Source organism: Mobula birostris, chromosome 14, assembly GCF_030028105.1.
Source record: "Mobula birostris isolate sMobBir1 chromosome 14, sMobBir1.hap1, whole genome shotgun sequence".
Lineage (NCBI taxonomy): Eukaryota > Metazoa > Chordata > Chondrichthyes > Myliobatiformes > Myliobatidae > Mobula > Mobula birostris.
Window position 1 is genome coordinate 76,790,913 of NC_092383.1, and position 13,177 is coordinate 76,804,089.

Consider the following 13,177-nt stretch of genomic DNA (forward strand, 5'->3'; position numbering starts at 1 on the left):
AGTTTCCAGAGAATATATTCAGTGTAGGCTGGCCATTCAGCCATAGTGGTTCTTTCTAGTAGGTGCCCTCTACATGCTTCTTCCATTTTGTTTCCTGTACATTTTCTTTCAAAAGTGTCTGCACTTACTGTGTTAGTAAATGCCACCGTCTGAAGAAATGTTTCCTTACTTCTGTTGTATTTATTGGTAACTTATGTAATTACAGCCCCTTGTTTTTGGCAGAGACATCATGGGCTTGAAAGGTCTGTCCCTGTGCTGATTTGCGCTGATATTTTCCTATCTGTAAATTATATCACAGAGTAAGATGGCATCCATTCTAAATCATGAAGTCTTGGTTAAGTAGAATACAGCTGAATTTTTAGGATAACGGGGATCTACTAATAACCTTTTACTTTATTGGAAAGCAAAGGTTTTGTCAAGTTAAACACTCATTTAACAATGTACATTCTACGCAAAATGGGTAAACCTTTGTTTATTTCTGCACAGCGCTTGCTGTTTGCCAAGCTGTTCAGTCACCTGACATCAGCTAGGAAGGCTCGCAAGTCTGAGATTCCTCATTTCAGGCTGAAAAAAGTGCAGAATATTAAGATGTGGTTGTCTCTTCGCTCATACCTAAAGGTAAGTGCAATGACCATGGAATAATGTAGCACAGGAAGTGAGTAAGGAGCTGTGATCAAAGGGACTGCTTATAATGGAGGTTGGTTGATGTACAATTGGCCTCCTTTAAACTGCAAGCATATGAATATGTTTAGAGAACAATTTTAACAGGCTTCCTCCAGCAAAGATCATTAAAATTCACCAAACAAGTGAAATTTCAAGGTGTACAATTTATACATTCTCTTGAATCTTTGAACTTGAGAACTTAATGCAATTATTATTCCGTTTTGCTCACTGGTCAAGGAGCTTCTGAGGGCTTTCGTCTGAGTGAGAAGATTGATCTATCAGCACAGGGTTTAAAATTTGGTACTCATTTAGAACCCAATTCTGAAAGTTATTATTTTGAATCCATTGTCTTTCAAGTCATAAAATACTGATCTCTTATCTCTGTATTTTACTCACTATACAGCCTACTCTGTCTAGTGATAACTTTCTCTCTGCTCTTGTTTGTCACTTCCTATTATTGTGTTTTTGTTTCTCTTCAACATTTATATTTTTCATGCACACTTAGTGTCTGTTTCTCATTCACAGAGGCGGGGCCCTCAGCGATCAGTTGATGTAATTGTTTCGTCAGCATTTTTACTCACTTTGTCCATTGCTTTTGTCTGCTGTGCTCAGGTAAGACTTGGAAAATGCCTTAAATGAGCTTGTGGTTGGGAGAAAGGGCATTGAATTTCTAAAGTAGCTCATTGGTATCATTTCTTATGTAACTTGAACCTCTGTGTCGTGTATGTATCAACAAGACATAAAATGCTGGAGGATCTCAGCAGGCCAGGCAGCATCTCTAGGGGAAAAAAAAGTACAGTCGCTGTTCTAGGCCAGAATCCTTTGGCAGGACTGGAGGGACAAAAAAAAGCTGAGGGGAGGGGAGAGGAGAGAGAAACACCACGCGATAGGTGAAACTTGGATGGGGAGGGATGAAGCAAGGATCTAGGAAGCTGGTGAAAGAGACAGGCCATGGAGGAAAGTGCAGGGGGTGGGGAGAGGAGCACTAGAGAGAGGCAATGGGTGGGCAAGGAGATAACATGAGAGAGGGAAAGCATTACTGGAAACTTGAAAAATCTATGTCCGTGCACTTTGTCTCCAACTTACACTCTGCCCTCAAATTCACCTGGTCCATTTCCAACACTTTTCCCTTTCTCAATCTCACTGTCTGTATCTCTGGAGATAGCTTATCCACCAATGTCTATTATAAACCAACGGACTCTCACTATACCTCATCCCACCCTGCCACTTATAAAAACACCATTGCCTTCTGTCTCCACTGCATCTGCGCTCAGGCTGAGGCTTTTCATTCTAGAATGAAAGAGATGTCGTCCTTTTTCAAGGGGGCTTCCCTTCCTCCACCATCAACTCTGCCCTCAACCACATCTCTTTCCTTTCACATACACCTACTTTTACCACCACACTATCAGGGATAGGGTTCATCTTGTTCTCCACCAGCCTCCACATCCAACACATTCTACAAAACTTCTGCCACCTCCAACTGGATCCCACCACCAAACACATCTTTCTTTCCTCCCCCCGCCCCTTTCTGCTTTCCGCAGGGATCACTCCCTACACAACTCCCTTGTCCATTCGTCCCTCCCCACTGATCTCCCTCCTGGCATTTATCTTTGCAAACAGAACAAGTGCTACACCCTCTCCTCTACCATTCAGGGTCCCAAACAGTCCTTCCAGGTGAGGTGATATTTCACCTGTGAGTCTGTTGGGGTCATATACAGTGTTTGGTTCTCCTGGTGTGGCCTCTTGTATAATCGGTGAGATCCGATGTAGATTGGGAGGCTGCTTCACCAAGCATCTACACTCTGTCTGCCAAAACAAGTGGGGTCTCCCAGTGCCCACCCATTTTAATTCTACTTCCCATTCCAGTATGCCCATCCATGGTTTTCCACTGTCAGGATAAGGCCACAGTGTAGTAGGAGGAACAACACCTTGTAATTCAGTTGGGTAGCCTTCAACCTGATGGCATGAATATTGATTTCTCAAATTTCCAGTAAGGTCTCTTTCTCTCTCCCCGCCCCTTGTTCCTCTGTCATGTTAGCTCATCCCCCTGCTTTTTTCTTTCTTCCATGGCCTTCTGTCTCTTTCACCAATCAACTGCCCAGCTCATTGCTTCATCCCTCCCTCACCTTTCAAATCTACTCCTCAGCTTTTTTTCTCCAGTCCTTCTGAAGGGTTTCAGCCTGAAACATCGACTGTGCTTTTTTCCCCACAGATACTGCCTGGGCTGATGAGTTCCACCAGCATTTCGTGTGTGTTGCTCAGATTTTCTCTTGTTTATCGATAAGACATGACAGCTTTCTCTTTGCTTTTGCTTAGTGATTCAGAGCTTACATTTATAATGTTATTAGGTCTTGGTTGAAGTTCTAATCCTGCTCTGCAGCCCACAATCCAATACCATGATGTCAGTATTCTACTGGAACTAAAGTGAAATATTAAATCCTAAGCGTTCTGTCCTTTCATTTTATGTGGGTATTCCTAAAATAGTATTTCAAAGAACAGGAAATTCTCTAGGAGGCTTGTATTTGTCCTTCAAGCAGTATCATTAAAAGCAGATTCTGGTTGTATCACGTTTGTTAATTTAAATTTCATTTCAAATGTGTTTTTACTGTTTTGGGTATTTGTGTGGCTATGAAGGTTACAAATATAGAACAAATTTATAGTAGAGGGAAAAGAGGATTTGCTATGATTATGTTGAAAGAAACTGCCTTTGTTACATCACTGATTATGTGAGGATAATCCTTTCACATTGGTTCCTTCCCCCCCCCCCAACGCTCAGATCCTTCATGGTCACAGCAGCTTCTTGGATTCTTTGTATAACTGGGAGCTCCTCATCTGGGAGGCATCACTGGCTGTTTTCCTGCTGAGGCTAGTTACGTTGGGGTCAGAAGTCAGTAGAAAATACAATAATATTTCCATCTTGCTCACAGAACAGGTGCGTGCCTACCTTTACATTACCAAAAGCAGTTGCTGGGGCGTCGGTTTGCCGAGAGACTCACTTCAGAATCAAAGAACTAGAGCACAGAAATAGGCCCTTCAGCCCATCTAGTCTTTACGAAACCATTTAAACTACCTAGACCTATCGATCTGCACTCAGACCATACCCCTCCTATCCACGTACCTGTCCAAACTTCTCTTAAACATTGAAATCACATCCTGTGCTGGCAGCTCATTTCACACTCACCACCGTCTGGGTGAAGTTCCCCCTCATGTTTCCCTTTCATGCTTAATCCATGACCTCTGTCATCCACAATGGGGGAAAAAAAACCTGTTCACATTTACCCTGTCTATACCCTCAATTTTATATTATTCTATTAAATCTCCTCTCAATCTTCTGTTCTAGGGAATAAAATTTTAACCTATTAAATACAACTCAGGTCTTCCAGTCGTAGCAACATCCTTGTGAATTTTTTCTGTACTCTCCTGTATGTAGGTGACAAAAATTGCACATAATACTCCAGCTTAGGCATCAGTGTCACAACTTCAACGTAACATGCGAACTCCTGTACTCAGTAGTTTGATCAATGAAGGCTAATGTGCCAAAAAACCCTTGTGACGCCACTTTTAATGAATTGTGGGCCTGTATTCCCAGATTCCTTTGTAAAACCTACCCTGGTTGGTCCTCCTAAAGTGCAACACCTCACACTTATCTACATTAAATTCCATCTGTCATTTTTCCAGCTGGTCCAGATCTTGATCTCATTCACAAATGTGCTGATCCAGTTAACCACATTATCATCCAGATCATTGCTATAGATGACAAACAACAACGGACCTAGCATTGATCCCTGCGGTACTTCAGTAGTCACAGGCCTCCATTCAGAGAGGCAACCATCTCCACTCTGGCTGCTCCAGCAAAGCCAGTGTTCAATCTAATTTGCTACCTCATGTCAGATGCCACGTGACTGAACCTTCTTGACCAGCCTCCCCTGTGGGACCTTGGCAAATGCCTTGCTAGAGTCCATGTAAACAATATCCAATGCCTGGCCTTCAACTTCCCTGGTAACTTCCTTGAAAAACTGCCATCCACAAAGCCATGCTGAAAATCCCTAATTAGTCCATGTCTATCCAAATACTCATACATCTGGTCCCTTAGAACATCTTCCAATAACTTTTCCACTACTGATGTCAGGCTCACTGGCCTATAACTTCCTGGTTTGTTTTTTAAGAGCCTTTTTTTAAAAACAATAGAACATTAGCTCTCTCCAATTCTCGTACCTCATCTGTCACCAAGGATGATTTAAATATCTCAGCTCGGGCCCCTGCAAGTTTTGCATTTGCCTCCTGCAGGGCCTGAGGAAATACCTCATCAAGCCCTTGAGATTTATCTACCCTAATTTCCCTCAAGGCAGGAAACAGCCCCTCTGCCTCACTTCTATAGACTAGGTCCAACTCCCGAGTAAATACAAATGCAAAAAAATACATTTAATATCTCCCCCCTCGCATTTGGCTCCACGCATATATTACCATTCTGATCTTCCAGGACAAACTTTCTCCCTTGCAATCCTTTTACTCTTAACATGTCTGTATAAGCCCTTAGGAGACAGTGATTGACAGGGATAATTAATCAGCCGTGTTGCAATGGCAGAGCAGACTGGATGTGTAAGAAGGGCCCAATTCTGCTCCAATGTCTTATGGTCTAAGATAAATCTTACAAATTTGTTTTAACTCTTGTGCAAAATGAAAGCAGCTAATTATTAGGACTTGTGGATTGTGACATTATCTGCTTTTATTTCAATAGATCAATTTATACCTTAAAATGGAAACCAAACCCAATAAGAAGGAACAGCTTACCCTTGTCAACAATGTGTTGAAACTTGCCACAAAATTACTTAAGGTGAGCAGCTTATATATCGTCAGTCATATGTAATCTGTTCTGCTGTGCAATCTTAGCATTACTTATTGACACAAAGGACTTCCCTCTTTGTGCTGACTGATTTGTCAGAAACTATTTTCCCAGGATATAATTATAAAATATAATAGTAATATAATAGTCCTGGTGGATTTCTAATAGACTTACCATGCATGCATTGTGAAAAATGCTGCAGCAATTGTCAATTTTAGACAAATCTGTTCTCTTACCCCACTATCTTAGGTTAAAAGGGGAACAGAAGCTAGCATGATATAGGCAGCAAAAAAAAGGCAAATATCTCTTTTGACTTCAAGGCAAATGCTTGAGAATAGAGTCCAGTCATTTGGCAACTGCAATGGACTATTCAACAACTGCAGTTCCTGTTAAGCCTAATAAATAGCCTGTAGGTATTTCAGAAAACAGTCACTAAAACCAAGGCATATACAGTCTTGAAGTTATGAAAAATGTAGCAGCAATAGCAAAGCTTTACATAATTAAGAGTGGGGCTTGGTAACTCCACACTGTAGCTAACAAATTATCATGCTTTTACCCTACAGGAGCTGGACTCCCCTTTCAGACTCTATGGACTGACCACAAATCCACTGCTGTATAACATCACCCGGGTTGTCATTCTGTCTGCTGTCTCTGGAGTGATCAGTGATTTGCTGGGTTTTAATCTAAGGGTGAGTAACATGGATATGCAAATCACAAATTTTCTTTCTCACCTGATCTTTCATTATAACAGGCCAAAGTTCCACCTTTAACATTGAACAGATGAATTTGTCTAAGATAGTTGAAAAAAAATCATACGTGTCAGTTAATGTAAGCTTTTCTCTCATAGCTGTGGAAGATCAAGTAACCTGCAGGAGTTGAGGTGGAGAAAGAAGATACCCAAACTGTCCAAGATGAAGAATGTTCTGTCTACTCAACTAACCTGATTTAGTAATATGAACATCTCCCTCCAGTTACCAGATCACAAAGCAGGTTGGAGAATGTTTGTTACTTTCCTCCCTGTCAGACTTAATGCTTACACTAGCAAATGGGGATGACCTGGGGTGAAAGTAACTTAAAAGTTCTTTGATTGTACAAGTAAATGTAGCTCATTGTAACCATTTGTATTTTCACACCAGGACATAAATGGACGTGGAGGAAGAAAGCATATTTTACCCCCAGTCCAAGAGCCCCCAACCTGAGGTCTCTAGACCCCTCAGTTAATGGTAGGGCTCCATTACCAAAAAAAAGGGAACCCCTGCTGTAGGATTATTTCTTCCACATTCATCCAGGCCCTTTGGTTTAAGCACTGGCTGAATTTCACATGACTACTGGGCCCATTTTCCCCCTTCCTTCCTCCTCCCCCAAACAAAATCCATGTGTGGTAAAATACTTAATTTAAGTTCCTGCAGAGCAGGTTAAACTATATAGCCCAAGGCTGGTACTATAACTATTGTATCCATGGCCAGAAGGTGCCGCTAAAATCATATTGTTTAAGTGATGGCCAATTGTCACAGTTGGTCTGTAATGTTAGAAGTGAAATCTGCCAGTTCTAATTATTGCCAGCTTAGCTTTCAAAATAAAGGAAAGCTTCTACTTCAGTTTTCTTTCATTTGATCTGTTTAAGGAATGGGCTAGCACTACACAATGCAGTGAACAGGGTGAAGTTCAGACGCAGATCATTGCAAGGTTACATTCCCAACTGAACTTTTGTCACTGTAGCACATTTGAACTTTTTACTTTCTGATGGTGAGAGGTTTAAGCAAAGCAATATGGATATTTTGCTGGATGCCACAAGATATGCCATTGTCTTGGCTGGAAATGACCCTAGATGATTGTCTGATCCTAAGGAGACAACACAACACTTGAAATTGTATACTAAGACTGAATATGTAAAGGAAGATATAAATAAGATTTGCTGAAAACTGTAGACGGAAGAGGTGAAAGGTTACTAAACCTATAAGTTAGGAAGCTGATATACTTTGATCCTGCAATTCTCAGCAAATCAGTAACTTCAAACACAGCACAATTTTAAACAGCATCTAGTCAGTAAAATTTGATTTTGACCATTTGAGACATAGACTGAAAGTTAAGATTTATTTTACAGTGCAACAGTTCAACACCATGACCAAGGATTGCATTTTTCATGTCATACATAAAAAAATAATGAGGGTTTACAGATCTCTCCCTAATGACAGTATTTATAGAGACTGTACAGTATAAAAATTTACAACCAACAACTCAAGGCTTGTTCAGCTTTACTCAAAGGCCACACCCATGCCTTGAGTACTGTACAGTCTGCAAGATGCTTTGTTACTGATGGGGTGAAACAATGAGTATAGCTAGTCTACCAACAAGGAAATTCAGACAACACTGTGGAGTGAAAGCTCGAGCTGATCAATGGATGAGCTGAGGAATATCAAAACATTTCTGCATGATTTCCTAAATTCAACTTTTACACATTATCGCATATGAAATATAATAGTAAAGTGGTCACAAGACACTGCCTGCACCACAGTCACAGTCCAGGGTCTTTATTTCCTACTGTTTCTTAGCTGGAAGGGTAAAAAAAGGGACACACAGTGCTATGGAGGGTAACAGAAATACTTCTTGGCAACACATCTCCCTGCAGGGCAATGCAAGTTACGTAGCAGAGATACCAACAGGATTAAGTCAGAAAACGCACCTTAGTGTATTGTGTCTAGAGGATGGAGGGGAACAGAAGAGAGAAAGAGTGTGGGCACTGGAGAGGCCATTCCATAAAAAGGCTACTCTATCACCACCATGACTAGCAGAATAATTGTTACAGATTGGAAGCAATTGCTTGCTACAGCACCGATCTCCATGGACACAGAACATGGGTAAAACAGGGAGAAGCAGATGTGCACACACACCCATCCTCTAACATTGGGGCAGAATGAAACATTGGGAGATGCTAGTTATTCTGCATCTTCTTTAGACTGAAGTACTGAAGATGCTAATAAACAAGTGGGATTACACCACGAACAAAATAATCTCTAATCTACATGGAATGTGTTCCATGCAGATTTTCGTTGCTCTTGGTCTGACCAACTGGTTTTGAGCAGTCTAGGGAGCAGCAAATCACACACAAAATTTTCCAGATCCTTTTCAATGACAGTTTGAGAGGAGCCCACAGATACTGAAACCAGTAGCTGAGAGATCGCTGTTCAATGGTGGTCAGAATACTGCAAGTTATTTTAGCTCAAGAAAAGGTGATGAAAAGAATTTCAGTGTATTAAAGAAAACAAGGATTAAAGCACTGCACGGTTGATTCAGAATGATACAAAACAAATAAATACACTGGTTAACATTTAAGGTCTTAGTTATTAAGCTACTGATTTCAGATCTGCAAAGCAGTGGCAAGATTCTACTCATGATGTTACAGGTGGAAACCATGAGAGTCTCACCCGCTGGCACCTGAAATTGCTTACAGACAAAGCAACAGTCACATTCCAAAGTCAGAGCTATCTGTGACAGGTAAACCTTAGGACATTCTACCACTGCAGTCAGATGGGGCAACTGCTAACTTGTGGGGATACGGAAAGTAAATCACAAGTGCACGCCTCAGAGTCAACTTGTAAAACAGGGAAAAATCCCAATAGATTTTACTTCGCAGCCAGTCAAGTGTCCAACAGCTGAGTACCGGAGTCATTCCTTCACTTGGGAAAAGTTTGGTTTTCCACAGTTCCTATAGAACCTTTAAATAAGATGCAACAGGTGTTTAACAGAAATCAAAGTTTATAAAAAAATAATTTAACATATATAATTTGTTTGCTTTCTGTTACAAGGGCCTCTGAGCATCTGGCTTTTTCCAGGGCCCGGGGGTTATCAGCGTCTTTCTCGTGGTTGGTGCTGTTTTTGTCCCTGGGCTGGGGTGCAATGTTGAGCCGCTGATCCTGGGATGGCTCTGCCCCACTCCCTGCTCATTGCCTTTTGCTGATAGTCTCTGCTCAGTCCCCGCTTCCGCCTTCCGCCGGCTGCTCTCCAGGCTGCCGGTTCGACCCTCTGCCGCACTGCCCTGGCGTCCGCCTTGTGGCTCCTCTCCCATTCTTCCCCGTGGGCTGCGCGATCGCCTTCCTACCACCAGCTGCTGCTTTCCTTCGTCCTTCTCGGCCTTCCTGGGGCTGTCCGGCAGATGCTCCCTGGAGCCCAGGGCTTTGCGTGGGCCCATGGCCTCATTCTCTCTGCCACCGGTCAGCTGTGCTTTCTTTGGGCTGCTTGTACTCTCCCTGGGCTCCACCTTTTCCTTTGCAAACTCGGCACAACCTTCCTCCCCCTCTTCCCATATGCCCACAACTTTGGTTCCAGTCTCTTGTTCTCCCTGTAGCTTCTCTTTTGATACGGTCTTCTCAGGATCAGTAAGGTTTGGGGCAGAATTTGGAAAGGATGGTGATGGTGGGTCTTCAGGAGCTGTGGGTAGTTCCTGGAGGCTGGAATATGGAGTGTCCTGGGGATCCAGATCATCTACAAAATGCAATGCATTTAATGATCAGATAGGCAGCAAATAGCATATTTCATTTGATGAAAATCTCTCTTAGATACAAAATCCCAAATTTTCCCTTTACCAGTGCATTCTCACACTACACCCCTCCCAGCCATGCACAATGCAGATAAAAGAGGTCAGAGGAGAATGAAGAGGGGAACAGAGGTGAGAGACTGCATTCGGTAAGAGGAAATAGTAGTGGCATGGTGCACTTCCGAGTGAAAATGAATTTGTTGACTGGAGTTTTGTGGAAAGCTGCAACGAGGTCACACAGAGGTTTACTACCCATACAAGGTGGAGATCAATAGGTTCCTGATTAGTAAGAGCGTCAAAGATTATGTGGAGAAGGTAGGAGAGTGAAGTTGAGAGGGATAATAAATCAGCCATGATGGAATGGCAGAGCAGACTTGATGGGTCAAATGGCAATTTTTCTGGCCCTATGTCTTGTATCTGATCTGGGCTCCAGTCCCAGAAGCTGTTCTCCAAAAAATAAATATTCAATGGTGGTGGGGTTTGGCAGTTCAGCTAATTCAACCATCTTTATAATAACAACATATCCCAAGGTGCTTCACAAGAGCTGAAGTTTAAAGGGTGGAAGGTAAGAAAAGCACAAGATTAGTCTAGGACATAAAAGCAGACAAGAGGAACAGATGAGCTGCAGTGAGGTAGACTTACCTGGACTCTGAGGGAATGTGAGTAAATGCCATGTCTCTTTAATAGAATAATACAGAAGTGGACCTGTAATCCAATAGTCTACACTAATGTTCATGCTCCACAAGAACTTATTCAGGTAATGGTGTAAATACCCATTATATTCTCCTCCCGACTTCTCAACAAAATATTTATGCTTTTGGACCCTAACACTCAATTCTTGATGTAACGTCATCTATCCAAGATGTTAATTCTTTCTCTTCGACAGGCTTCCCAATCCATGTGCTTCTTGTACTTTCAGATTTTATTTTAGATTTGGAGTATCTGCAGTATTTTACTTTCCATGGCATTCCTTGTGGCAATGAGGTTTATGCTGCCCCTCACAGGGAGAGGCTGAATAGGTTAGGACTTTATTCCTGGAGTGCAGAAGAATGAGGGGAGATCTTACAGAGAAGTGCAAAATTGAGGGAGATAGATTGGGGGGGGGGAAGCATACAAGCTTTTTCCCCTCAGATTGGGTGAGATTAGAAATAGAGGTCATAGATTAAGGATTAAAGGCAAAATATTTAAAGGGGATCTTCTTTACTCAGAGTTTGGTGCGAGTGTGGAATGAGCTGCCAGCAGAAGTGGTGGATGTGGGATCAGTTGTAACATTTAAGTTTGGATAGGTACGCAGATGAGGAGGGTATAAAGAGCTATGGTCTGGGTGCAGGGAGATGGGACTTGGTAGAAGGTTCAGTCAGCACAGACCACATTGGTCTGTTTCTGTGCTGTAGTGCTCTAAGAATTCAGTTTCATTATTGGCTTCTAGATCTGGCTCTTTCCCCAGAGGTGGAATAATTTGAGTGCTGGAACTAAGTATTGGCTCATTAACCTTAGAGTTACATGTTGTGCATTCAGGTCACTGACCTGAACAGAATCCTGCCCACCATTCCCACACCAGTACAAAGGAAAACTGTTGTTAAAGATACCATTTTTAAGATGGGTCATTAATTATCACTCTTAAACAAGTGCAAGAGGTTTGGTGACATTATTCTGAAGAAATACTTTCAGCCATGGCCCTGGTGTCCTTGCCTAGTTTTAACCAGCATTAAAAACTGATTAAGATTTTATCACAATTTATTTGAAATGTGCTTATCATGGCCATCTAATTTCCTACAAAAATGACTACACTTCAAAAGTACTTCAATGGCTGTTAAGTGCTCTGGGACAATCTCTCAGGAAAGGTGCTGTATAAACATGCTCTCAAGCAAAGTTGAAACATTAAGACCATAAGACATAGGAGCAGAATTAGGCTATTTGGCCCATTGAGTCTGCTCTGCCATTCCATCATGGCTGATTTATTATTCCTCTCAACTCCATTCTCCTGCCTTCTTCTCGTAACCTTTGACACCCTGATTAATCAAGAACCTATCAACTTCCACCTTAAATGTATTCAATGACTTGGCCTGCTCAGCCATTTGTGGCAATAAATTCCAGATTCACCACCCTATGGCTAAAGAAAATTTTCTTCATTTCTGTTCTAAATAGATGTCCCTCAATTTAGTCTGTGCCCTCCGGTCCCATACTCCCCCTCTATAGGAAGCATCCTCTCCACATTCACGTTATCTAGACCTTTCAATATTGATACATTTCAATGCGATTCCTTCTTCTAAACTCCAGTGAGTACAGGCCAAGAGCCATCAAACATACCCTTTCATTACCAGAATAAGTCTCATGAACCTCCTCTGGATCCTCTCAATGCCAGCACATTTTTTCTTAGATCTGCTTACAATACTCCAAGTGTGGTCTAACCAACGCCTTGCATTCTTGCTTTTATATTTCAGTCCTCACGAAATGAATGCTAACATTGCACTTACCTTCCTTAACACTGACTCAACCTTTAGGGAATCCTGCACAAGGACTCCCAGGTCCATTTGTACCTCTGGTTTTTGAATTTTCTCCCCCTTTACATGACCATGTGCTACACTATATTCCATCTGCCACCTCTTTGCCCATTTCCCCAATCTGTCCAAGTCTGTCTGCAGGCTCCCTGCTCCCTCAACACCATCATCGTATTGTCTGCTAACCTGGCCACAAAGCCATCAATTCCTTTTCCAAATCATTGACATAACATGAAAAGCAGTCCCAACACTGACCCCTGCAGCAACACTAGTTATCAGCAGCCAGTCAGAAAAGGCCCCCTTTATTCCCACTCTGCTTCCTGCCAGTCAATCTTCTATCCATGCCAGCATCTTTCCTGTAATACCACGGGCTCTTGTTAAGCAGCCTCATGTGCAGCACCTTGTCAAAGACCTTCTGAAAATCCAAATAAACTACTGAATCTCCTTTGTCTGTCCTGCTGGTTACTTCCTCAAAGAATTCCAACAGATTGGTCAGGCAAGATTTACCCTTTAGAAAACCATGCAGACTTTGACCTACTTTATCATGTGCCTCCAAGTACTCCACATCCTCATCCTTAATAATAGACTCCAACATCTTTCCAACCACTGAAGTCAGGCTAACTGGCCTATAATTTC

The 13,177-nt window shown here is 42.1% G+C and overlaps 2 protein-coding genes across 6 annotated transcripts in view; one reads left to right on the forward strand and one right to left on the reverse strand.

Moving 5' to 3' along the window:
* Positions 1–7,104, forward strand: part of phtf1 (putative homeodomain transcription factor 1) — a 29,329-nt gene extending 22,225 nt beyond the window's left edge. Inside the window, exons 13-18 of the mRNA XM_072278711.1 lie at positions 487–618; positions 1,189–1,275; positions 3,440–3,595; positions 5,402–5,497; positions 6,070–6,195; positions 6,354–7,104. Of these exons, the coding sequence (XP_072134812.1) occupies positions 487–618; positions 1,189–1,275; positions 3,440–3,595; positions 5,402–5,497; positions 6,070–6,195; positions 6,354–6,371 (615 nt within the window). The 3' untranslated portion in view covers positions 6,372–7,104. The remainder of the gene's footprint in view (positions 1–486; positions 619–1,188; positions 1,276–3,439; positions 3,596–5,401; positions 5,498–6,069; positions 6,196–6,353) is intronic.
* Positions 7,105–7,590: 486 nt separating this feature from the next.
* The window catches only part of magi3a (membrane associated guanylate kinase, WW and PDZ domain containing 3a), a 142,695-nt gene continuing 137,108 nt past the window's right edge, over positions 7,591–13,177 (reverse strand). For 4 of the 5 annotated variants that reach the window (XM_072278708.1, XM_072278707.1, XM_072278706.1 and 1 more), the window contains one exon: positions 7,591–9,988. In XM_072278708.1, the coding sequence (XP_072134809.1) occupies positions 9,306–9,988 (683 nt within the window). In that variant the 3' untranslated portion in view covers positions 7,591–9,305. The remainder of the gene's footprint in view (positions 9,989–13,177) is intronic. The other variant, XM_072278710.1, reaches the window with a different exon arrangement.